At 36.5% G+C, this 27,399-nt stretch overlaps 2 protein-coding genes across 7 annotated transcripts in view; one reads left to right on the top strand and one right to left on the bottom strand.

The window, feature by feature from the left end:
• The window catches only part of LRRC39 (leucine rich repeat containing 39), a 32,877-nt gene extending 29,150 nt beyond the window's left edge, over positions 1 to 3,727 (top strand). For 2 of the 3 annotated variants that reach the window (XM_079902385.1, XM_079902386.1), the window contains exons 9-10: positions 64 to 200; positions 3,597 to 3,727. In XM_079902385.1, the coding sequence (XP_079758511.1) occupies positions 64 to 200; positions 3,597 to 3,652 (193 nt within the window). In that variant the 3' untranslated portion in view covers positions 3,653 to 3,727. The remainder of the gene's footprint in view (positions 1 to 63; positions 201 to 3,596) is intronic. The other variant, XM_079902387.1, reaches the window with a different exon arrangement.
• A 151-nt stretch (positions 3,728 to 3,878) lies between these two features.
• On the bottom strand, positions 3,879 to 27,399 carry TRMT13 (tRNA methyltransferase 13 homolog; the record flags this gene model as incomplete). Of its 4 annotated transcripts, XM_079902346.1 has the most annotated exons (11): positions 27,150 to 27,399; positions 23,032 to 23,078; positions 22,878 to 22,944; positions 14,591 to 14,653; positions 14,346 to 14,415; positions 14,083 to 14,189; positions 13,566 to 13,733; positions 11,751 to 11,823; positions 7,639 to 7,713; positions 4,401 to 4,833; positions 3,879 to 4,074 (listed from the first exon to the last, which is right to left on the bottom strand). In XM_079902346.1, the coding sequence occupies exons 1-11, from the start codon at positions 27,294 to 27,296 to the stop codon at positions 3,879 to 3,881; spliced, it is 1,446 nt and encodes a 481-aa protein (XP_079758472.1). In that variant the 5' UTR covers positions 27,297 to 27,399. The 4 variants fall into 4 exon arrangements, with proteins under 4 accessions (XP_079758472.1, XP_079758473.1, XP_079758474.1 ...); XM_079902347.1 differs by lacking the exon at positions 13,566 to 13,733; XM_079902348.1 differs by lacking the exon at positions 3,879 to 4,074 and having other exon boundaries at positions 4,446 to 4,634.

The following is a 27,399-nucleotide window of genomic DNA, read 5'->3' as shown; positions in this document are numbered from 1 at the left end:
CAGGAAAATAAATGTACACTTCTATGGCACCTATAAAAATACTGTTTTTTGGTGAACTGCTAGGTTTGTCAACTTCCGAGACAACCCACTGAAATTGGAAGTAACACTTCCTCCTGGAGAAAACACAGATGAGGAAGAGGAAAGGGAATTATTCGGCCTTCAGTTTATGCACACATACATACAGGAGTCACGGAGAGCAGGTATGAGATTTGTACATAACACAGGTTAAGAATTCTTTTTAATAGAGGAACGCATATATATATATATATAAATTCCTTTATAGACTTTTCGTTCCATCTTACCTTTTGTCAAATTCTGGTCTCTTCGTTAACATTGTTGAAGCAAAAAAAAGTGAAATTCTAATCTGTTCACGATTTTGATAAAGGCTTGGAGAGAAAGGTTGTAAAGATACTGAAAATCTTTCAAGTAGAGTCAGGAAATAAACTTCTTTGGTCAAGCACTTGAAGCACGACCAAGTGAATGAAGATGTAATTCTTAAAGCTTCATTACCTCATTCTATCAGTTTGTCATGTCAGTTTACTCATGAACACTACCTTCCCTGCCATTTCCTCTTTGTCTACAATAATCCACAAATAGCAAAAAGAAATATTTTGACTAGGAATGAAAACTATTTTGCTACTGTGCCTAGGAATGAAAAATATCAAGAGAACATAGATTTTAGCCAACAGTTAAAATGTGAGTTTTTGATATATAGGCTTCAATCACTTTTATCTCTGATAATTTAGAATTAAAACCTCTTTTTTGTTGTTTTTTTAACTAAGGAAGGAATGACTTTAACTTAACCCAAGATTAGGGGAAGAGGACAAACAGCATAACTCTCTGTTAATAAAAAATATAATAGGACTTCCCTGGTGGTGCAGTGGTTAAGAATCCGCCTGCCAATGCAGGGGACATGGGTTCGATCCCTGGTCCAGGAATATCCCACATGCTGCAAAGCCATCTCAATGAGAAGCATGTGTACCGCAAGGAAGAGTAACCCCCGCTCACTGCAACTAGAGAAAGCCTGTGTGTAGCAACGAAGATCCAACACAGCCAAAAATAAATAAAATATAAATTTTAAAAAAACAGCTTTATAAAAAAAATAAATAGTATAGTAATGGAAAACATGGTTTTATAATTCACTAAAATGTGAAGAATTTTTGAGTTAAAAGGTAGAGTTTAGTTACCTCTTCAAATAGTTACTTTGAAGAACAGGTAGAATCTGAGCAAACAGATATGAGAGTATTTTCAGCTGGAGAAAATATTTTTACCAACATCCAATAGAGGTCATTAGATCTGTTGTAGCAAGGTCACAGAAACAGTAACATGGAGGTTAGACTGGAGGAAGATATGTAAAAAAGCTGTAATAGTTTGGGGCCTAGGTTTGAAAAGTACAGTATAAATATATAAAAGCCAAGCAGGAGACAGAATTGATGACTGAAGATGAGAAGAGGGAGGAGTCCAGGATGAATCTGTTTTTGGTTAGAGCAACTGGATGAATGGTGGTGCTGAGATGGGGAAATGAAATATAGAAGCTGGTTTGGTGGTAGAAGTGGAACATGAGCTTCAGTTTTAACAGTAAATTTGATATATCTGTGGGACATGCAGGAAGAGGTAGTTGTGTAGATCAATCTAAAGTTCAAGGAGTTTGCTGAACCTGCAAATTCTGCAGGTCGAGAAACAGCTATAATGCATATCCCATGTATTCACTGTCTCATGTAATCTTAAGGGAAATAAGCAAGGTTGGGGAAAACAATAATCTTGGTACAGCTGGCATGTTGAAGAACAACCTTATCTTCCCATAGAGGACTTGGTATCATTGTCAGAAACATTCATTGGGCCACAGGACTCTATCAGTATAATTGTGTGTGTGTGTATGTTTTATGAAATATAACAGAGATAATGCCTGTTGTAGCATAGCTTTTATTTCTGGGCATAAATTGTTGAATGAAGCAAAACAGACTGTATAACACAAATTAGCATTGCCTAACTGAGTAAAATCAGGTTAATTATTGAACGACGTATTATTATCTTCATTTATGTTCTCTTGAGTTGGGGGCATGAGTAGCTAATTTAAACAAACTACCTTATTTTAATAATATTTGACATAGAACTTATAACAAGAGAAAAAAGGTTACAACTTAAACAGAGATAATAAAACCAAGTCTGCCTATTTCATTAAAAATATTGTTATGAATTACTACTATTAAAAACGGTTAATATTTATTGAGTACTTACTCTGTACTTAGAACTGTTCTAAGCATTTTAATGTGTTATTTCATTTAATGCTCATAACAACCTTGTGAGGTATTATTATTATCTTCATCACGCCCACTTTAAGCGGGGAATTGAGGCACAAAGAGATCAAGTAGTAGGGTTGGGATTTGAACCTAGGCAGTCTCATAAGACATGTAAGATTAAAGTAGAAAGGTCAGAAACTAAAAATGAGCTAGACTTCTAATTTATAATTAAGGTAATCATAGACCTACAAATAATAGTTACCTAAGAATATCATTATAAATATCTACAATCAGTAATTCTGTATCTTTGTCTTGGCAAATGTACAATGATTAAGATAAGTTTTACAAATAAGGCAGAAATAAACCAAGGATAAGATGAGGAAAAGACTAACAGTCTTACCATATGTTTGGTTTAATGTTTTCTTGTGCATAGAAACTGCTTATGAGCTAAATGAGGCCCGAAAGTGAGGTTTTTGGTATCACTATCTAATTTCTACTTTATTCCAAATTATTTTCCCAAACAGGAGAGAATATATTTGTTCTTGTATATGTAAAAATGACCTTTTAAAAGATATGACACCTAATTAACTTCAGAAGTTATTTGCAAATTTCAATTTAATTTGTGAATTAGGCTTACAAGTATCTTTTTAGAAGTTCTCACTAGATAATTAATTTAAAAAATGAAGTGAAATAGTTTTTTTCCTTGAAAATATCTTTTTAGGGGCTTCTCTGGTGGCACAGTGGTTGAATCTGCCTGCTGATGTAGGGGACACGGGTTCATGCCCCGGTCCAGGAAGATCCCACATGCCGTGGAGCAGCTGGGCCCCTGAGCCATGGCCACTGAGCCTGTGCGTCTGGAGCCTGTGCTCCACAGCAGGAGAGCCCACAACAGTGAGAGGCCTGCGTACCGCCAAAAAAAAAAAAAAAATATATATATATATATATATATATATATATATGTGTATATATATATATATATATGTATGTATGTATGTATATATATCTTTTTAGTTTTGGTGTCTGTCATGGACAAATTCTGATAATATTTAAACACAGGTATGGCTCTTGAAATCTGAAGGTGAATTCATTAATTGATTGTGAACATCTCTGAATTTGTTTGCAGTAGAAACAAATAATCACAATTAATTATTCTTTCTAGATCTGCCTGGACAAAAAATCCATACATAAACCAACTTCTCAGATTGGTCCTTGTTATAAACTGACAATTGATTATTACATCTTGAACTTGAAAAATAAAAAGTATTAAATAAAACCAAAGGAAAGTAAATTTCCAAAATTAATGCAAATAGAAAGTTAATATGCTAGTTACATGTTGACATGTTATGTGTGTTTCAGGTAACCAAGTCAACTGCTCTACTACTTTACCAAACTCTATAAATGCTGACGGATAATATAATTCAAGATGCACTGCTGAAGAGGATTACTTTGGGAATTTGGTGAATTCTCTAATGTTTGGACTTCTAAAGTAAAAAACAAAGCCATTACCAAAGTTCAACGAGGCCACATTTTTTAAAGTTCATATTATCTGCTATTTAAATTATATTTTCATGAATATAAAAATACAATTAAAAAATTTTTTTTGGTGGAAGACAGATGTTGTTCAAAATTTCTTTTCCATTAAGCAGTTGTTTCTGGTGATGAAGAATGATTTGGTAAAGCAGTTAACAATACATTTTCCAAAGACACCAGAGGGTCTGTATAGTACTGTAAAGCGGGATTGAATCCTTTCTGCTGTAAATAGTTGATTCGGCCTTGGTCAATCAGCAATTTACAAAGATGCCCTATTTTCTTCTTTTCTTCAACATTAAGAAACCTAAATTGAATAAACACACACAACACATTGTTAAAATTCTGTAAAACCTTATAACAAATTATTTTAGTCTTATTCATTGATAAGCTGCTAAATAACCCACAACATACTATGTGCTATGTCCCATGCTCCCAAGATATGTTTTATTAATGCCACAGTTAAAGTGTGTATATTTTAACTTATTCTAAAATTAGTAAAATATATGTATATTTTTTTTAGTAAAATATATTTTCATGAATGAATTTTTGGTAATATTCATCTAAAAATAAAGTATAGTAATAATAAAGTATTTCTGCCCTAGTGTTGTGCATTTCAAAGTAGTCACTTACCCAGGCAAACTCTCAGTGCTGTCATCTGTGATTCTGTATCCTCCATCATCATGCTCTTCACTGCCATCATTCTGTTTATCTTTTCTTTTTGTGGAGATATTTGAAGCTTCCAAAGATGTTTTTTGCATCCCACAAGTCGCCCAACTACTCATTCGCTGGAAATAGTGGAATTCCACTGCTCCAAGGCCTAGAGCCCTGAAATATTCTTTGCCCACATAATGTCTCCAATCACACCTGTGGTGACAACAGAGTGCAATAACAATGCCAGCCACAGGGGTCCACTTCTCTGGGATATTTTTTTCATTTCCTTCCTTGGCCAAAGTGTTAATTTCTTTTTCTGTTTTATCATTCTTTACGCGTTTGGCTAAAGGTTCTTCATTCCTTTCCTCACAACTGGCAGCATAGGTTTCAACCAAACATCGTAATGCAAGATCTGCAAACACAATTATGTGGCCCCCCAAACCACATCATCTTTAAAAATAAGTAATTTTTACATTTATTAGGCAGTATGGTTTTTAAAAGCCCAACAAAAACTTACTTAGCTCTATACTTGTACTAATTCTTTCATGTATTATCAACTTTGTTCATATTTGCCCTTTTCTCATTATTGTACCATTTTCTCTAATGATTTATTCTGCATAAAGTCAACTTCCCCAAAAAAACTGTGTGAAGCTTAAGATCTAAAATTTGTAAAACTTTTTGTCCAACTAATCAAATTTGCTCTCATTTCTCCTACCCTTGTTAAGGAAACGACTTGTATAGAAAAAATTTATGTCTCTATATTTAACATTCCAGGGAAGTTTTGAGCTTAAAGAGCCCAAAGAAAGAAAGAGGAAAGGCATTGGCTAAGCATCTGCTAAGTTGATGTTAGGTGTCAGTCTTGAAATATAAGATGTTCACAGCAAATAGTGAAGAGTTGAGAAGAGTGGAGTCAGAAGGTGGAAAGTAGGCCTTGCTGAGTAGCCTTACTATAGTTATACATTCATTCAGCAAATAGTTACTGAATGCTTTTCATGTGCAAGGCTTTGTGGATGTATGATGATTAATAAACACAAACTTAGAGAAAAGTGAACTCTATATTAAAATGAAAAATTTATAGTCCACTTAAAAACTAAACAAATGGATTTTTGATGATTATGATAATTTCCCACTGACGACTGCTATATTATTGACAATACCGGAAAGACTCCAAATATATGCTGTAAAATCCACATTTTCTGTCTGATTAGAATGTCACACTGTGTTTGATCAATCAAAAACATATGTATTTTTAAACTTTATTATCCCAAGATGTCACAAGTGAATAGTAAATGATCTGATATTTTACTAGTATATATAGTACAATATATGAAGTTAAGTCAACAAACTATCAGGAACGTGTTATTTGGAGAAGGCGATAGCTGATCTATTATTTTATAAACTATTATTTTCTGACAAGATATTCAGTCACTGTTTTACTTATATTGGAGTTAAGTAAATGGTTTTCAGAAATGGGTATAATCAGAAAAATTATTAAAAGAATGAAGTTATTTTAGAATCAGAAGGAGCTTTAGCAATCCATCTCAACCCCCTCCTTTACAGAGAACTTGAGGGACAAAGCCACGTACCTAGAAAGGGACAAGGAAACAGCACATTTGTGGCCAAGATTATTTATTCATTCAAATAATAAATAAATAAATAAATAAATAAATTCTGAACAAATTCATTCAGAATTAGATATATAAACAGAAAATTAATATACAATGAGCTCCAGATATGCAGAGGCAACTATGATAAACACTAAGGAGGAGTATCTTATTTAGGGAGGTTCCCTGAAAGTGGTGACAATGAGCTGAAGAAGGAGTAGAAATTGATCAGTTTAGAAATGGACACATTATAGTATACGGGAAGGGTTAGAATGTATAGACCAATAGATATAGAGGCAGAAAGTGTCAAAGAGAGGAAGGCAGAGGCCAGATTAAGACTAGGATGTCATGTTAAAGAGCTTAGACTTTAAGGTGTAGGTGACTGGGAGCTACTGAATAGTTTTAAGAAGGGGAAAGACACATTAGGTGTGTGGAAGATGGGTCTGAGTATTAGTATTTAAAGGACAAGTAGTGGAAAGACACCATGAGATATACAGAAAGAATGGTACAGATGTAGGGGAAGAACCAGGAAAGAATGTCACAAAAGAGAAGAAAACAGAATTTCCAGAAGGGTAAGCAACAATAGCAGAGATTTTTCATTAAGATGATGATAGAGTGATGAAGGGAGAATTCAGATAGAGTGAATCAAGGAGGGAAAAAGTGTGTGGAACAATGAGAAATGGCCAGTGTAGATAAGATTTCTGAGAAACTTGGGTTAGATGGGTAGGAGTAAAGGAGCATTTTTTGTTTCCTCCCCAGGATAGAACTGGCTTACTTCAGAAGGCTTTTATGAGAGTTAAATGAGACAAGGTACGTGAAAATCATCTAAAAACTATGAAGGACAACACATATATAATACTTAAAGTCATCTCCAGCCAACTTGAATAACTCTTATGGAGGCTCCAAGTTCCCCATATGGGTAGACATGAAATTAGCAGAAGCCAGAAGAAGATATAACAATAGTTAACATTTATTGAGCACTGATATGTGCCAGACACTTTATATGTAAACTGGCAAATTATATGTTGTTATCCTCGTTTTACAGACGAGATAACCAAAGCTCAGAAAGGTTAAGTAATCTGCCAAGGTTATACAGCAAAGTTGAACCCTGTACTATCTGATTTCAAAGCCCATGTTCTTTCTACTTTATCATGCTACATCCGATGGATCCAAGTGGTAAGGCACATCTTAATGTTTCCATTTTTGTTTTCCCTAGAATCCTGATACATAATCATCTTCTAGTGGGAGAAGTTTCAGAGTCCTTCCCAAGCAACTCCTCTAAAAAAATGAGTAGCTTCTGGGATAGAATCATACAGTTTCCATAAATGGTTTATTTTCTTTTTGGTTGAAGTATAACCCAACGAACTTTAAGGTTCCATATGACACAGTATTTACACGTAAAACTCTTTAATTCATCCTGCAAAATGGCCAAAATGAGCAGATAAGTAGGAAAGCTCTAAATCTGATATAATACAGGGCCAGTGCTACTATGAAGATTAATCAGTTGCAAACAAAGGATAAAAACTACTGAAAAGAGACTCTTTAAATATTTGAGACCATGTTAAGCTAAAACTTAATGTGTTCGTCTCGACATTATTAGTATGTTTACATACCTGTTGCCACACCACACAGATGTTTTCCAATTCCTACCACAGGTAGTTTTTCTTTGCTTAGCAAAGGAATCTTGTCTGAAATAAAAAGAAATGAGAACTAAGTTAGCTCTCTTGTGAATTAAGGCATTAAGTGGCCTCCCAAAGAGAGAACTAATTAGAATCTTTGAATTTTAGGGCTGAAAGAGACACAGACAAAAAATTCTCACTTTATAGCTTAGGAATAAGAGGCTCAAAGATGTAGTGACTTGATAAGTAACACAGATGGCTACGGACATAGCCAGAATCAGAGTTAAAAATTTTTCTGTCTTCCTTTTCTTCCCACCTCGCCCCCAGCTGGTTCTTTACTCCCGAGTTAATTTCTTGACTTTTAGGCCAATGCTATTTCTTCTATACTGACTCAGGACTTTACCCTGTAGAAGCCTTATTTTGCTAAATATTATTACCCATTGATAAAAGGACTCAAAAGTTTCCTTACTAGATTTATTTTGCATAACTAATATATATGATAAATACATATAATACAACCGACACTTTATATTATAGAATACTATATTCAATATTATAATCAAACTAAAGATATAGCTTTCATTATATCTTGATAATCAAGGATAAGATATTTTAGCTTTCACACTGTTCTGAATATGAATAAAAGAAAATATTCATAATAGTAGTATAAAAGTAAAATAAAAAAAGACATCTACAAGGTAATGCAGTAAAATGTAGTATATCACAGTTATGGCTTCCATTTTTTCCTCCCTATTCATTTTCCTTTTTCTAAGATTCTGAAATGAAAAGTATGTTTCCCCCTACAAATCCAGCTACAGCGCCCAGCACAGTGAATTGTCCAATGGAGGTCCTTAGTAAATATTTCAAATTCTTTGTTGCTTGCTTTCAGATGATATCACATACTAGGAGAAGAAATTGGTACCAACTGGAATAGTTTGCCTGTGTAAGGTGGTTCAAGAAACTTATCCTCAATCAGGGTGAAGAGAAAGGTTGTCTAAGAAAGCCCTTATGGAATTGGGGGCATCAGGAACCTTGGAAGTAGAGCTGAGTTAGTTACTGATAACAGAGTGTGCCTGCACAAAGTCTATTTAACAAGTAATCAGATCCTCACCTCATAGCCACCTGGTGACTACCTCTTTACCAACTGGTGGAAAACTGTAGGTTAATTCTCTCAAGCAAGTAAAACAGGAGGTCACTGGGTTGAAGGATAATAGGAAGTTGAAAGTTGAAGTGTGGTAAAATAGCAGGATTAAGTGAGTATGCGTATAGATTAAGCTCTTGTCACTGGGTCCCAGAATGTTGGTAATCAGACCTTTACCCTCTAGGCAGGTGATCAGAAGAGTCTTTTCTGGGGAACCTGACCAGCCCAAGAGGAAAGATCATGTTCTAGACAGGTCATTCCAAACTGGAGCTCAGAGTCAACAACTCCACCTGAAGGCTCAGAGCTCTTAGTCCCTCAGTCCTCACTATGAACACACCATCAAAAAGCACAGATGTTTGAGCAGAGCCTCTAAGTTGAAAGAGACAGACCAAAACAAATGGAAAAGAGCAACTTAGTGAAAATACAATATGAAGGGAGGATACTTCTAAAAAAAATCATTAATATCCTCACAAAGATAGTATAATTATGAAAAAAGAACAGGTTACAAAGATAAATTCAGAGAAAAAAATCTTAGAAATTAAAACTATGACAGAAGAAATTAAGTTGAAGAAATCTGAGAAAGTATACAAAAAAGGCAAAAGATATAGAACAGAGAAGTAAAGTCAAGAAAAGTAGAGAACCATTCCAGGAGGTCTAATAACTAAATCATAAAAGTTCTTCCATTAAGGGAGAAAAGAAAAAATGGAGCAGAGAAAATTATGAAAGAAAGAATGCAAGGAAATTTCCCAGAAAGCTGAGAATACTGGAATCTCTCAATCAGGATTTCTCATCCTTGCCATTATTAACTTTCGGCCCCAATAATTCTTTGTTGTCGGGAGCTATACTGTACCTTACAGGATATTTAGCAGGTCTCTGGTTTAGCAGGCTCCCTGGCCTGTATCCACAAGATGCTGGCAGCATGTGCATTCTTAGGACAACGAAAAATGTCTCAGACATTGTCAATGTTCCCTGAGGGCCAAAACTGCTTCTAGTTGAGAATCACTGCTATACACAAAAGAGTCCATCAACTGCCCAGTACAACAGATAAAAATATAACTACATCAAGACACATCACTGTGAGAATTTACAACACTGAGGACAAAGAAAAGAACCTATAAATCTCTGTAAAGAAAAAAGCAGATGACACACAAGGGATCAGGACTCAGAATGGCACTGAACTTCTGAACAACAATACTAGTGGAGTAATAGTTTCAAAATTCTTAGAAATAGAAATACCCAGACAAATCAAGTGTAAGGGTAAAGTAAAAGATATTTTCAGACAATGCAAGGTCTCAAATTTATCTCTAATCCAATTGTTTCTCAGGAAGCTATAGGAGGAGGTGCTTTCCCCAAAGACAGTAAATCCATAGAGGAAGATATGTGATAAGATGTGGAAAAATAAATCCCAACCTAGGAGAGTGAAGGGAATCCCCAGGATGAAAATGAAGAGAATTTTAAGGTTGACAGTTGTGCTCCAGGAACAGAGGGCACCCAGTCTACGTTGGAATGTATCTGAAGGATCCAGGAGAGAATTTTTCAGGAAGATAGAAACTAACAGAATACTTGGTAAATGTATTAAAACAAATACAAATTTTAAAGTTATACCTTTTTGTTTAAATTGAAGTATAGTTGATTTACAATGTTGTGTTAATTTCTGCTGTACAGCGAAGTGATTCAGTTATACATATGTATATTTTCATATTTTTTTCCATTATGGTTTACCAGGAAATACTGAATATTCCCTGTGCTATACAATAGGACCTTAAAACAAACACATTTTTAAAAGACCAAGTAAACAAAATTTTAAATTAACTATTAACTCAATAAACAAATTTTATTTACTACAGGGGCCAGCTGTGGTTTGCGTCACAGGGCTGAATTTAAATTAGCAGAAGAGGTTGCTGGCATATGTTTGCATTATTTTCATTTTATTTATTTTTTAAAATTTATTTATTTATTTTTGGCTGCATTGGGTCTTCGTTGCTGCGTGCGGGCTTTCTCTAGTTGTGGCAAGCAGGGGCTATTCTTTGTTGCGGTGTGTGGGCTTCTCATTGTGGTGGTGGCTTCTCTTGTTGCAGAGCACAGGCTCTAGGCACACGGGCTTCAGTACTTGTGGCTTGCGGGCTCTAGAGCACAGGCTCAGTAGTTGTGGCACACGGGCTTAGTTGCTCCGTGGCGTGTGGGATCTTCCCGTACCAGGGCTCGAACCTGTGTCCTCTGCATTGGCAGGTGGATTGTTAACCACTGTGCCACCAGGGAAGCCCGTATTTTCATTTTAAATAATATGAAAAACTATTTTTTTTTTTTTTTTTGCGGTACGCGGGCCTCTCACTGTTGTGACCTCTCCCGCTGCGGAGCACAGGCTCCGGATGCGCAGGCTCAGCGGCCATGGCTCACGGGCCCAGCCGCTCCGCGGCATGTGGGATCTTCCCGGACCGGGGCACGAACCCGTGTCCCCTGCATCGGCAGGCGGATTCCCAACCACTACGCCACCAGGGAAACCCAAAAGGTACAGAAAGGGCATTAAAGAGTATGACTGGTGTGTGTGTGTGTGTGTGTGTGTGTGTGTGTGTGTGTGTGTGTGGCAGAGAACTATCTCATTTCTGTAATAGTTTAGCTAAAGTCATGTTAACTATAGGCAGAAGGCTAGTGTATGGTATGAACAGACTCAGTAATTAATTTAAACAGGATAAAGAAGCAACATAAGGACATATTCTCAAAACTTTTAAGCTATTCCCTAGTATGATACTTCATTCCTAGTTGATACTGAAAAACAATTTCTTAAAGTTTCAACCCTAATTCTATTTATATTTACCTAAATGTTAGATATAACATTCTATATTAACAAAGGATTAATCTCTGTTTTCCCTGAAGCAGTGTTCTGTGGGATTGGATTTCTAAGCAACCCTCAGAGTTTGAAATTTCTATGATTTATGGACGAGCAACTGCAAGTTATGCAACTTACTCAAACACAGGTGCTGAATATCAATTTGAAGTCTCTCAAACACTGAATTTTTCTTTCTGTGTTTGCCATCTACCTGCGCAAATAGAACATTATTATAACAATGCCTTTTATGTAAAAAAAGAACAAAAGCTTTATGAAAAAAGATTTCTATTTGTTTTCAAAATTCACAGCAAATAATTTTCCATCTTAGTTTTTAGTGTTTAAAAAGTAGAATTGTTAATTAAAAAAATTTAAGATTGTATATTCTGTGATGAAAACTCCAAAATAACAATATTGTACATCTTTATAAGACTTGAACATTTTATAAATTAATATGTACACATTATTTCCTTTAACTCTAAAAATTCCCAATTCACTGATGAAGGAATTAAGGTTCATAGATAATAAATAGCTCTACTTCAACAGCAAGTTCATTCAAAACTGAACTCATTATTTCTCCCTCCAAACTATTTTTCCCTTTCCTTCTTCTGTATTCCCTATCTGAGGGAAGCACACCACTTAGTCACTTAAGGCACAAAAGGTCACCAGAAGAACTCCTCTTTCACACTTAATGGATAACAAGTCACCAGGTCTCGGGGCTTCCAACATCATAACATTTCTCACACTCTTTCATTCCTCTCTATCTCATTGCAACATCCTTAGCTCTGGCCCATTTCTTACCTGGATTACTGGATAATAATGATCTTATTATTAATCTCTCTAATTCAAGGTTCACACTCTTCTGACACAGCTTCAATGGTACTGCTAGGAGGAACTTTTAAAACCCTTTTCTATTTACTTCACTAATTCTTATATATTCTTTCAATCTCCTCTCAGCTACCACCTCCTCCAGGAAAACTTCAGTGACCCACACTAGACTGAGGCTGGCACTCTATCTTCACACTCCTATAGCATCTGGTACTTATCACTATCATAAGACACTTAGCATACTGAGCCAAGATACTTATAAGTCTGTCCCATTAGATGTAAGCTTCCTGAAGACAAGAATTAAATCTTGTTTCCACTGTACCCCCAGCTTGTAGCAGGATAAAGTCAAACTCCTCCCTTCGCATAAAATATGAGCCCTTCCAGAGTCTAGGCCTCCTCTCCCATCTCATCACTGCTGAACTCTACTTCGCACCATGGACTTCCATCACACAGAAATGTTTCCATGCCTCCCTGCCATTTCGGGCATTTAGTTACACTCTTCTTGCTTCCTAGAATGCTTCTCAAACCCTGTATCTAGCAAATACCCACTTTTCAAGATATAGCTCAAGCACCACCTTTTCTGTGTAGCCATTCACCAGCCCTTCTCTGCAGTAAAACTTGTCACTCCCTCCTTTGAACCTACACTGTACTCTGTATGACCTTTTTTCATATTTTAACCCTTTTCTATAATCATTTATCTGTTTGTCTCTTCTTTCCAATATAAGTAACAGAACATAGGGACGTTGTCTTATTTGACTTTACCCAATATCTATTAAGGTGCTTGTGGTATGCTCAATAAATGTTTACTGAACAAATAGTTGGTAAGTTTCAGATGTAGGTTAGGACTTAAGACTTTTAACTCCTAGCTTGAGCTTGGCTCTTTCCACATAATTTCTTGTCTCTGTAAATATTTTAAGAACTCAGATCAATGAACTATCAAAATTTAGATTAAAAAATTTACCTTCAGTTTAAATCATCAATATAATTAGAATAAAAAGCTATAATCAAATAAACACAAAAAAATTCATTTTCTTTAAGAGGCCTGTTTCTGAGTATCATTTTTTTTTTCCAAACAAGAAAAGTGCAAACAAAGTTTGGTTACCAATAGACTACAATGATTTCACTTACCTTGAATCTTGTGGTCACCTTTTCTACTAGGATGAAGTGAACTTTTTCAGCATCTTTTAAGGCAATATCAACCCAATGAGATAATTTTCCCTTTCCTGCTCCAAACTCAACAAAGCATCTTCTTGGACCAAGTAACTTTAATTTTTCAATGTTACCTAAAATAGAAGCCTGCAAACTTCACGAGATTATTTTATAAACTAGAGCAAAAACATTCGGCTCAAATGGGAAAATAGCAAGATAATTTCTATATAGGGCAGCATGTTCACACTGATAATTTTTGTTTGGCTTTAAAGCTTTTCTCTTGCTTTTAAATATTTAACATGTAATACTCAGAACCATATCCATTCCAAGGATTTTTATATATTTTTATATACATTTTTTGAAATGGGGATTCTGTACCCTGAAAGATAATCTAAACAAAATCTCATTAATAACTATATTTAGAAACAACAGAATGTTAGCTTTGACAAATGAACAAAAAGGCCATTTTTAGTAGAGTTACTATGGCTAAACATACCTGCTGTTTCAGATGTTTGGTTGCAGAATCACCGTTTTTAGGGTCATTAAGGGCATCATGCAACGCTGGATGGGACATAATTTGATCTTTAAGTGTAGAGTTCAAACCTGTGCCAAATAAAAGCACAAAAGCTTAAACAACCAAACATGAAACCATAGGGCTCTAAACAATGGTAGTAATATCTCTTAAACCACAGTGGAATTAACTCATATACCACCTGATTATTCTAAAAAAATTTAACTTGCAAATTTAGGCAGACTTACCCTCACTTGCTTTTCTCAGTTTCTTAATTAAGTTTTCCATCTGCTCTTCAGAGAGAAAAGAAATTGGAACCTATATACAAAAATGGGGCGTGAGCTGGTCTGGGAACTAATAAATAACATTGATTCTATAAGAAAATGCACTCTAAATCAAAATAGTTAATTTATTCCAAAAATTGGAACACAGCTTATTTACAGTATGGAGATGATCATAAATACTTTGTAAAATTAAAAAGTCAAGTACTTACTAATTGTTCAGGTATTTCTGTTTCATCTTTTAAGCCTGCATTAATATCTTGAATAAAGAAGTCCTGAATAAAAACAAAACCAAACCATAACAATACCGTTATTAACGTGACGAGTTCACAAAAATTAAGCTGAAAAACTGATCCGTGCCTTCTTCCAATACTTTGTACCTGCCATCCTCCCTTTCTCCCGTTCATTTATTCATTAAATAATTACTGAGTGACTACTATGGTCCTTAACTTGCTTTAGGTGCTGAGGATTTACCACAGTGGAGAATAGTACAGACAAAAATCTCTGTGTTCACGGATCTTACATTCTAGTGAGGTGGCTATGTGAATAAATATTTATAGTCTGAAGAAATTCATTAGTAATTTTTATTAAAGTTTTTACCTGTCTCCAGCATAGACTGAGGACTGTGTCATTTTTGCTAATGGTTAAAGCAAAAACAAAGACCCAACTACAAATGGCTGTTTATCAGATAGGCAGCAGGGCCAAAAGCAGAGATAAGAAAAAATATTACAATGGTTTAGGTCTGATTTCTTCTATTTTAAAATACTAATTAAAATAGAAATGTCCTGTGATATTATGTTGTTTAAATTAACATAGTGAGATATTTATAGTCCATTTTCAGAGAGAGAGACCCTAGGTAAGGATCTAGATTAGCATTGTCCTATAGCACTTTCTGCAACAATGAAAATGTTCTACATTTACCCTGGCCAACTTGGTAGCTATTAGCCTTGAAATACGGCTAGTGTGACTGAGGAACTGGATTTTCAATTTTATTTAATTTCAATTGACTCAAATTTTAATAGTTACATAGCCATAGTTAATGGCTAGTGGCTACCATATTAGACCACGTAGATATAGATGAATGAAATAGCACAATTTTTACAAATTCTGTTTTGAAAGTGAAAACAACTCCTGGGACATTATGCATAGCAATGGGCTTTAGTTACGCAGATAAGAGAAAGGTAACATGTGGATTGTATGCTGCTACCTTTACCTATATGGGTAATAACGGAAACCAGTGATTAAGTGGAACAGGTGAAGAAAGCAGGTATTAGAATATTTTGTTGGATGACTGGCAAAACTATAAGAGAAAATTAACTACAACTATTAGTAAACAAACGAGTGATAAGATTTTACCTGGGTTTCATGTTATACATAGTGTACTAAACACTGTTCTGCATTTCTTTCCTCTTATCTCATCATCCCACTACTTTTCTCCCCTTCCTTTCCACTGTGTCCCAGCATGCAATGGAATCTGTGCAGGGGTATTCCTTTTTTTTTTTTTTTTTGCCCATGCCACGTGGATTGTGGGATCTTAGTTCCCCAACCAGGGATTGAACCCAGTCCACTGGCCATGAAAGCACGAGTCCTAACCACTGGACCACCAGGAAATTCACAGGGGTATTCCATTTTTAATAAATTCATTTCTTCTCTCAAACTGTTTCCAGAACACGTATTCAACCTGCTTGCTTTAACTAAAGCCTGACACTTAGGTAAGGAAGATAACCTCCATGCATACCTGAAAGTAAAGGCAACATTCTTTCTTCTTACTGAGGGGCTAACTGGGGTAGTCATCACTTTTCTTCTACATGTTTTTTTCTTTCTCTTTTGTTTTAATTGGAGTATAATTGCTTTACAATGTTGTGTTTCTGCCATACAAGGAAGTGAATCAGCTCTATGTATACCTATATCCCCTCCCTCTTGTACCTCCCTCCCACACCCCCCCACCCCACCCATCTAGGTCGTCACAGAGCACCAAGCTGAGTTTCCTGTGCTTTATTAGCATGTTCCCACTAGCTATCTATTTTACGCATGGTAGTGTATGTATGTCAATCCTAATCTCCCAATTCATCCCACTCTCCCCTTCCTCTCCTGTGTCCACATGTCCATTCTCTACGTCTATGTCTCTATTCCTGCCCTGCAAGTAGGTTCATCTGTACCATTTTTCTAGATTCCACATATATGAGTTAGTATACGATATTTGTTTTTCTCTTTCTGGCTTACTTCATTCTGTATGACAGACTCTAGGTCTGTCCACATCTCTACAAATGACCCACTTTCGTTCCTTTTTATGGCTGAGTAATATTCCGTTGTATATATGTACCACATCTTCTTTATCCATTCACCGTTGGACATTTAGGTTGTTTTCGTGTCCTGGCTATTGTAAATAGTGCTGCAATGAACATTGGGGTGCGTGTGTCCTTTTGAGTTATGGTTTTCTCAGGGTATATGCCCAGTAGTGGGATTGCTGAGTCATACGGTAGTTCTATTTTTAGTTTTTTAAGGAACCTCCATACTGTTCTCCACAGTGGCTGTATCAATTTACATTCCCACCAGCAGTGCAAGAGGGTTCCCTTTTCTCCACACCCTCTCCAGCATTTATTATTTATAGATTTTTTTGATGATGGCCCTTCTGACTAGTGTGAAGTGATACCTCATTGTAGTTTTGATTTGCATTTCTCTAATAATTAGTGATGTTGAGCATCCTTTCATGTGCCCCTTGGCCATCTACATGTCCTCCTTGGAAAGATGTCTATTTAAGTCTTCTGCCCATTTTTTGATTGGGTTGCTTGTTTTTTTGGTATTGAGATCCATGAGCTGCTTATATATTCTGGAGATTAATCTTTTGTCTGTTGCTTCAATTGCAAATATTTTCGCTCATTCTGAGGGTTGTCTTTTTGCCTTGTTTATGGTTTCCTTTGCTGTGAAAAAGCTTTTAAGTTTAATTAGGTCCCATTTGTTTGTTTTTATTTTCATTACTCTAGGAGGTGGATCCAAAAAGATACTGCTGAGATTTATGTCAAAGAGTGTTCTTCCTATGTTTTCCTCTAAGAGTTTTATAGTATCCGGTCTTACATTTAGGCCTTTAATCCATTTTGAGTTTACTTTTGTGTATGGTGCTAGGGAGTGTTCTAATTTCACTCTTTTACATGTAGCTGTCCAGTTTTCCCACCACCACCTATTGAAGAGGCTGTCTTTTCTCCATTGCATGTTCTTGCCTCCTTTGTCATAAATTAGGTGACCATGTGTGTGTGGGTTTATCTCTGGGCTTTCTATCCTGTACCACTGATCTATATTTCTGTTTTTGTGCCAGTACCATACTGTCTTGATTACTGTAGATTTTTGGTATAGTTTGAAGTCAGGGAGCCTGATTCCTCCAGCTCCATTTTCCTTTCTCAAGATTGCTTTGGCTATTCAGGGTCTTTCCATACAAATTGTAAAATTTTTTGTCCTAATTCTGTGAAAAATGCCATTGGTAATTTGATAGGGATTGCACTGAATCTGTAGATTGCTTTGAGTAGTATAGTCATTTTCACAATGTTGATTCTTCCAGTCCAGGAGCATGGTACATCTCTCCATCTGTTTATGTCATCTTTGATTTCTTTCATCAGCGTTTTATAGTTTTCTGAGTACAGGTCTTTCGCCTCCTTACGTAGGTTTATTGCTAGGTATTTTATTCCTTTTGATGAGATGGTAAATGAGATTGTTTCCTTAATTTCTTCTAAGACTGAACCAGGAAGAATTAGAAAATATTAGCAGACCTATCACAAGTAATGAAATTGAAACTGTAATTAAAAATCTTCCAACAAACAGAAGTCCAGAACCAGATGGCTTCACAGGTGAATTCTATCAAACATTTACAGAAGAGCTAACACTTATCCTTCTCAAACCTTTCCAAAAAATTGCAGAGGAAGGAACACTCCCAAATTCATTCTGTGAGGCCACCATCACCCTGATAGCAAAACCAGACAAAGATATCACACAAAAAAGAAAACTACATTGATGAACATAGATGCAAAAATCCTCAACAAAATACTAGCAAACAGAATCCAGCAACACATTAAAAGGATCATACACTATGATCAAGTGGGATTTGACCCAGGAATGCAAGAATTCTTCAATATATGCAAATCAATCAATGTGATGCACCATATTAATGAGCTGAAGAATAAAAACCATATGATCATCTCAATAGATACAGAAAAAGCTTTTGACAAAATTCAACACCCATTCATGATAAAAACTCTCCAGAAAGTGGGCACAGAGGGAACCTACCTCAACATAATAAAGGCCATATATGACAAACCCAAAGCAAACATCATTCTCAATGGTGAAAAACTGAAAGCATTTCCACTAAGATCAGGAACAAGACAAGGATGTCCACTCTTGTCGCTCTTATTCAACATAGTTTTGGAAGTCCTAGCCTCAGCAATCAGAGAAGAAAAAGAAATAAAAGGAATACAAATTGGAAAAGAAGAAGTAAAACTGTCACTGTTCGCCGATGACATGATATATACATAGTATACAAAGAAAATCCTAAAGATGCCACCAGAAAACTACTAGAACTAATCAATGAATTTGGTAAGGTTGCAGGATACAAAATAAATGCACAGAAATCTCTGGCATTCCTATGCACTAACAATGAAAGGTCAGAAGGAGAAATTAAGGAAACAATCTTCTACACATCTTTATGTAAAAATATTTTTCTTTTTAAACTTATGCCATCTGTCCTACTAGCTCTCACTTGGGAGGCATCTGGAAATGTATGGGGATATTTTGTTCTCAAAATGACTGAGAGGTGCTATTGGGAGACAATTATCTACAGGTCTCTCAATTTTCTGTAAGTCTTATAAGCAAAGGCACTGACCCCCCTCTATTCTAGACTATCTTTGCAAGGACATTTGTATACCAATCAATCTTGGAAGACAGAAGTAGTGTCTCCTTCTAGAGCAGTGGCAGGCCTGCTTATTGTACAATACAATAAAGAAATGTCTACTTATGGAACAAAGGTGAGGCAGGTTTCCTTACTGCTCATTTAAAAAGATGTATTTCCTAAGCTTGGCCTTCTTCAGCTATGACACAAGCTGTGCACAAACATGTGCAGCATCCACCAAGACCACTTCAACTTCAGGGCACTTAGGGATCAAAGGGAGTTGATGCAGACAAGAAGCTCACATTGCTTGCTGTGCAGCGAGTAATAAAGCCCTTTGTCTCTGACCCAGGAGTCTCATATCTTCTTCCAGCATCCACAATCCTATGGTAGGCTAACTTGTTAGCTTGAAAATAAGATTAAATTTCAAATCCTTCATACTTCTTGACAAGGGCCTTTGTCATCTTCCACTCAGAAGCCAGGAATTCTAAAAACAGGGATGCTCTAAAGTGCACAGGATAGGACTGTCCCACTCGAAATGCCAAAAGCCCCCACTGAGAAACAGTGGGCTGTTAAACATCTTCTAATTCTCCCAGCAGTTGTCAACTATCAATCTGTTGGTCATTATCCAATATTCATTAAGAACTTTGACACCAAGCTGTTCTTTCCACTAAGTTCAGCCAATCTGACTATGTTTTCAAGCCATCCAACAAACAGCTCTGTTTGACCTTTTTAATTCTAATGACCTTTGCTCCACTTTGGCAAATACTTTCAGGGGGCCTCTAGATTCTGGTGTTACTATGAACCATTTAACTTCTGAAACCTTAAACTTCATTAGCCCATTCTTTGACTATAACTTTGTACTATGTTAGTACAAAGTACAGTGATTCTCTTGTTCCTAATCATATTCTTTCACCTTTTAAAGAGTTTCACCTTTTAAAGAGTCTATTTTTTCTCAGCTAATTTCTGGCTTCCCTTTCATGCCACCCAGTCTGGACACTCAGTACCATTGTTATCATTATCTTTCACAATCTGGTTCTCTGTCAAACCCACCCTTACAAAACCGAATGCCTGCATTAATATGACGTTTTTTGGGGTTTTTTTTTGTCTTTTTTTTTTGCGGTACGCGGGCCTCTCACTGTTGTGGCCTCTCCCGTTGTGGAGCACAGGCTTCGGACGCGCAGACTCAGCAGCCATGGCTCACGGGCCTAGCCGCTCCGCGGCATGTGGGATCTTCCCGGACCAGGGCACGAACCCATGTCCCCTGCGTCGGCAGGCAGACTCGCAACCACTGCGCCACCAGGAAAGCCCTAATATGACTTTTAACTCCCAATAGTTTGAAAGTTAAAACTGCTGAACACTGCTGAAGCAAAGCTCCTCAGTCATTTGGACTGGTGCCAGTTCAAATTCAGTATCTCCATCAGTCTGACTCTCAAAGATGCCTAGCAATTATTCTGCATAACTCTAATTCTAAACTTTTACCTCTCTCCTCAAATCTCCTACTATACCATCACCTCCCTTAATCACCTTATCTCTTACTTCAGCAAGGAAGTGTAGCTATCAAATGACATCTTTCTCAATTAACCTCCTGTCAGCTCAAATTTACCTGAACTGATATCCATCTTATACTACTTCCCATCTACGTAAGTGGAAGAGCTATTTCTTCCCTTCGACCTCTATTTTGTACCCTATTTCTGCCTGCTTCCTGGGGAGCCTCACACTAACAGTGATGCCCTCTTCTATTTCCAACTTCTTCTTCTCTACTGGCTCATTACTCTAAGCATACAAATAAAACTCTTTTCTCCCATTTTATCTATCTATCTATCTATCATTTATTTAAATTCATTTTTTGGCCACACCGCGCGGCACATGGTATCTTAGTTACCTGACCAGGGATCGAACCCATGCCCCCTGTATTAGAAGCGTGGAATCTTAACCACTGGACTGCCAGGGAAGTCCCTCCCATTTTAAAACACACTCCTTCTGTCCTACCTTCCTCTCTGACTGCTATTCTACCTCTCAAGTTCCATTCATAGACTAGTTTCTTAAAAGAATAGTTGACACTTAAGATTTCTACTGCGTTGTCTTCCATTTACTCATGTATCATTTCAGTCTGATTTCTGCCCACTCCACTCTATTTAACATGCATTTTGCTAAACTCTTTGATCTTTAACAACTGCCATATAGCCAACCCAACGGATTCTTTTCTGTCCCTACCTTACTTGACTCCACTGTGATGCTAGACATAGCTGATCACTCGTTTCTTTTAGGTGTCAGTGTCACCTAGAGCTCTGTCCTTGGTCTCATGCTCTAATTCCTGTCTACCTCTCATCTTCTATTCAGCTCTCCCCTTGTATTTCATACTTGTCATGTGAGTTACCCATGTTTTCTTCCTTGTCTGGATGACTCTCCTTTGACCTTTAGGTCTCATCTTATGACATTCCTTCAGAAAAGCCTCCTTGACTCCTTTCCCATCTCTCTAAACCCCTATGTCCTCTCCCAAAAGGGTTAGGCTCTTCTCCTTTATTCTTCCATAGCACTCTGTACTTAATCTATTTTAACACATATAATATTGTATTTTCTATCCCTTCCACTAGATTTTCATGTTATTTTAAGCAGGGTGCTTGGTACAATGTCTGGCGTAAGAGCTCAATTAATATCTATTGAATAAACAAGTCCCCCAACTTCCCCCCAGTTCTAACTAATCTCTTACCCTGGGTAACTTAAAAATCCAAAGCTTCACCTATGATCTGTATGTATTTGACTTCTGAATCTTTATTACTCGCCCAACCCCTCTACTGAGTTTCGGACTCACATATCCAACTCCGAATTTCCAATCAGTCAACAACTTTTATTGATTCTGCTACCTAAATAATTCTTGCATTTATCTATATTCTTTCCATCCTCTTTAATTCAGTCTCTTATCATGTCCTACCTGGATTGCAGCAATGCCCCCCTCACTAGACCTTCTGATTGCAAGCCATCCTCCCACATTGCTCTAAGAGATAAATCTGACCCCACCATTTCCTCACTTGCAATCTTTCAATGGTTCCCTGTATCTTCTAGAATAAGTACAAGTTCCTTGAAAACCTCAAGTGGTTTCTCAATTTCTGCCTCTGCACATATAGTTCTTTCCACTTAGAAAGATTCTTCTTTCTTTTCTTTGCCAAATCAAGACTTAGCTCAAGTGTTATTCCCTCTGGGAAGCCTTTCTTGACCCCTTGGATTTAATTTTAATGCAAGTATGTGCTCTTATCACATGTGTACTTACTTCTTTCATTGAACTTATTAAATAATGCCCATTATTTACAAGTTACTTACCAGTCTCAAGTAATTTCCATGAAGGCTGGGATCATATTTTATTGAAATGAATTTAGTAGGCACTAAGTAAATATTTTTGAATAACTAAACTGTGGAATTATTCTCTGAATACCACTCTTCTTGCATAAAATTCTGTTATCTCAATTAGGAGTCTAAGTGGATTCACAATCTGATGTCTTATATACACTCAAATGTATTTGCCATATTTAAGCCTCCTTGTTAAAAATTCACATTTGTAATCTACTAAGTATATATAAACATTACATACCACACATTTCACCATTCAGTTTTACTGATCAAACACTTACAGGTTTTGGCTTCTCTCTTGAGTTACATTTTTTCAAATGTTTTGCTAGTTGATCTTCATATACTGTGCTAAATTTAAAGAGAAAATTATTTAAAATAAGACTGTGATAATCACTGTTTCCAGCACAGAAAAACCCTTCTCTGACCCATACTTACTGTTTTGGATCTAAAGGACACAGGATTCTTTTCCGAGCATTTTCTTCCTAATTAAAAAAAAAAAAAAAAGGCATATTTATTTGAATAAAATATCAAGATACTAGATACAACTTCAGTGTAATCATAAGCTTATGCTATCCCAAAACAAGGTAAGGAAACCTTACAAGGACATTAACAAAACACTGGCAAAATCAGGTCATAGAGTTTAACAACAAAAATCTCCAGTGTCATGTGATATCACCTCATACCTGTCAGAATGGCTATCATCAAAAAGAACACAAATAACAAATGTTGACAAGCATGTGGAGAAAAGGGAACCCTCCTACACTGTTGGTGGGAATGTAAATTGGTGCAGCGGAAAACAGTAGGGAGGAATGTCAAAAAACTAAAAACAGAACTACCTCATGACCCAGCAATTCCATTTCTGGGTACAGATCCAAAAAAACCAAAAACACTAATTCGAAAAGATACATGTACCCCAATGTTCAAGGCAGCATTATTTACAATTGCCAAGATATGGAAGCAACCTAAGTGTCCATCAACAGATGAATAGATCAAGATGTGGTATATATATATACATATATATACACAAACACACACACACACACACACACACACACACACACACACACACATATACACACAGTGGAATACTATTCAGCCATAAAAAGAATGGAATTTTGCCATTTGCAACAAAATGGATAGACTTGGAGGGTTTTATAGTAAGTGAAATAAGTCAGACAGGGAAGACAAATACTGTAGGATATCACTTATATGTGGAATCTAAAAAAATACAACAAACTGGTTAATATAACAAAAAAAGAAACAGACTTACAGATATAGAGAACAAACTAGTAGTTACCGGGGGGAGAGGGAAGGGGGAAGGGGCAGTACAGGGGTAGAGGATTAAGAGGTACAAACTGCTACGTATAAAATAAATAAGCTACAAAGATATATTGTACAACACAGGGAATATAGCCAATATTTTATAATCATTATAAATGGAGTATAACCTTTAAAAATTGTGAATCACTGTATTGTACACCTGTAACATATAACACTGTACATCAACTACACTTCAATTAAAAAAACACCTTTGGTGTAGCTCGTTTATGTATATCTGAGCAAATAATGCTTTGGACAACCAGGGTCTATAGCTTCAAACACGTTATAGAAAAGGCCTACATATGGAATTTTGAATCTATGACAGCACTGACTATAATATACACTATTATTTTAGGTATTACTAAGAAAGGAAAAATGTTGCCAATTTAAATTATAACATGTCATTGATTTTAAGAAGCATTCGAATTTCAGAGATGTTAAAATGTGAAAAAAAAAGTAAAAAAAAAGTATCTCAGAAACAAAGAAAGACAGATCTTCCTCAACTTATGATGGAATTACAACCTGATAAACCCATCATAAGTTGACATATCTTAAGTCAATAATGCATTTAATACACCTAGCCTACTGAACATCGTAGCATAGCCTAGTCTACCTTAAATGTGATCAGAACACTTATATTAGACTACAGTTGGGCAAAATCATCTAACAGCCTATTTCATAATAAAGTGTTGAATATCTCATGTAATTTATTGAATACTGTACTGAAAGTGAAAAACAGATGGTTGTATGGGTACAGAATGGTAGTAAGCATATTACTTGTTTACCCTCATGATAACGTGGCTGACTTGAAGCCCTGGCTCCCTGCCACTGCCCAGCAGTGCATATCGCTAGCCCCGGAAAAGATGAAAATTCAAAATTCAAAGTACACTCTCTACTGAATGCCTACCGCTTTTCCAACATCATAAATCCAAAAAAATCATAAGTCGAACCATTCATTGTAAGTTGGGGACTGTCTATATGGTATTTTAACCATTTGGTATGTGGCCTTACTCTACTAGCTTTGCAACTTTTTAGTATAGAAGAGTTACATCCTGTTCGTTTCTAAGTTACACGGATTTAACTACATATACTCAGGAAAAAAAAAAGGAATTAATAGTGTTGGCAAGTCTACCCAACACTGACATGAATCTGTATATAACAGGATAGTATAACAGTTAAAACCAAAGGTCAGCCAGACTACCTAGGTATGACTCCCAGTTCTATCTATCAGGCTCCTAACTATCAGCTCCTAACTCTACAATCTGAGGTAGTCTTACTGCCTCATCTGAAAGATGAGAATAATATATCTTACCTCCTAAGGGTTGTAAAAATTAAGTGAGCTAATAGGTTAAAAAAACAAAACAAAACTGCTTAGCATGGTGCTGTTCATACAGTAAATGCTAAGTGTTCACGATTAGCATTAACAATTCCTTTTTCAGTTTATTTCAGTTCTGGTCTGCCTCCCAGCATATTCATGAAACTATGTACACAGAATTTCACGAACATCCTAAGAGACTTTTCAGTATCTTTTGAAAATATAGTACATTATTCTTCCCTATTTGCTGACTTGAAAGTCTAACCTCCATGAAAGAGAAGACTCTATACTAACCTCCCAAAGCTTAATGATAGAGTAGGGGAGAAAAGCACTTTTATCATTTATTATTTGGGTTTACAAACAGGGCTTCTCAACCTTGGCACTACTGATATTTCAGGTTGGATAATTCTTTTTCGTCCTGTCCATTGTAGGATGTTTAGCAGAATCTCTGGCCTCTCTTCACTAGAAGCAAGAAACACTCTTCAGTTGTGACAACCAATATGTCTTCAAACATTGTCTGGGGGTGCTAAATCAGCCCCATTTAAGAACCACTGGGTAAAACTGAGTACAAGTGATCTCAGCCATATATGACACTTAAGAAAAAAAAAGACGGAAACAATACATCCAATTATAACATAAATTACAGATTCAGTAGGATGCCCAAAATTGAAAACCAAATCATAGTCATGGAAACTGTTTCCACTTAGTGTTTTGCAGTCTTTTTTCAAGGGATTAATAACATGATGTCATTCCTCTCCAGGAATATGGATCACCCTGTAAGGATCTATTCATATTCTACCACTGTCACCGTCTGCAGTCACCTCTGGGTGTCTGATTAAGGTGAAGTGTAAGGCCTTAGAGTGAGAACAAAATCCTCCTCCTATCAGAAAGTTCATTTTTCAATCAGGGGATGTTTGCTGGTGCTCTCAAAACCAGCCAATACAACAGAGAGTGTACTTCGAAGAGTTCCCATAAATCACAGGTCACTCACATTCCAAAACAAGAATAAGCTTGTTTCAGTACACTTCACCCTAGGCAAATATTAGCCAAATCAAAATATGAACTAGAGCTATAGCTATGAGGGACAGTAGGAGATGAAGGGGTTCTGGGGTTATCTGTACTGGATATTGCCTAGAAGGATAAACCATCTAACAAAGAAAAATAATGTAAATAATACTGGACATTCAGAAGGCATAAAATCAGATGCTTGTCTCTTTGGTTTAATCTTTCTAAAACCTATTAAACATGCTCTTTTTCTATTAGCATTTTACTGTTCTTGATTTTTAAATTTCCTATCATATATATCCTAAAGAAACACACATACTAAAAATATGTTGTTTGACAATACAATCATAAGCATAATTGAACAAAAACTGTACACTTTCTGTTCTCAATTTTAAAAGGAGAGTCAATTCTTACATGTTTTTAAATCTTTCCTTCCCCTTTTCAGCAAAGTAGTTATTAGTTGCTTTCAAAAGACCGTACGTCTAAATAAAAAATTTAAAAAGTTTCTCTCAACCGCATTGACAAGAAGTTATTATCACTCACGGAACAATGAAAACACAATTAGTGAAACCTTGGGATGCTTCTTTGATCACTCTTCTTTCTAAACCACCATTTCCCATCAGGAAGGCGGAGAGTGAGCGGAGGGCAAGAAGCGGTAGTCTGCCGTAAAACTAAAATCTAGCATTACCATGAGTTGGTATCAAGATAAACGGGTCACTGCTGGCGCCTTACTTAGTACAAGAAAACACTGCACTTCACTACGGCTCATCATCTCTCCCTAGGGAGGCCAGGACTGCGTTTATCGCAGGAAAAGCTGGAAAATCCAGGGGACTGAAGCAGAAATCTGTCAGAGGGGAGGTGCCGGACCAGGAAACTTATTTCCGACTCTCGAGAGGGTAAGGCGATACCAGACCTCCGCGGCTCCAGCGTGTTCACCACAGAACCTTTTTCCTGCTGCCACCACCATCCTGCAGAAGCGCTTCTTCTTTTCCACATAGTAGCCACATCGCCCCTCTGCTGGAAAGCCAGTTCCGTGCGGCGTCGGCGCAGAAGCCGCCATAATTCAGGTCTCACTTCGGGTGGCAAGCATTGATCGGGTGAAGAGAAGAAAAGTTGTCAGGTTCTCTCGGGTCTCCTTCCCTTAACAAATATGTCTGCCTCGG

This window comes from Stenella coeruleoalba, assembly GCF_951394435.1.
Source record: "Stenella coeruleoalba genome assembly, chromosome: 1".
In the NCBI taxonomy this organism is placed as follows: domain Eukaryota; kingdom Metazoa; phylum Chordata; class Mammalia; order Artiodactyla; family Delphinidae; genus Stenella; species Stenella coeruleoalba.
The sequence above is the reverse complement of the archived record's forward strand: the minus strand, read 5'-3'. Positions and strand labels throughout refer to the sequence as shown.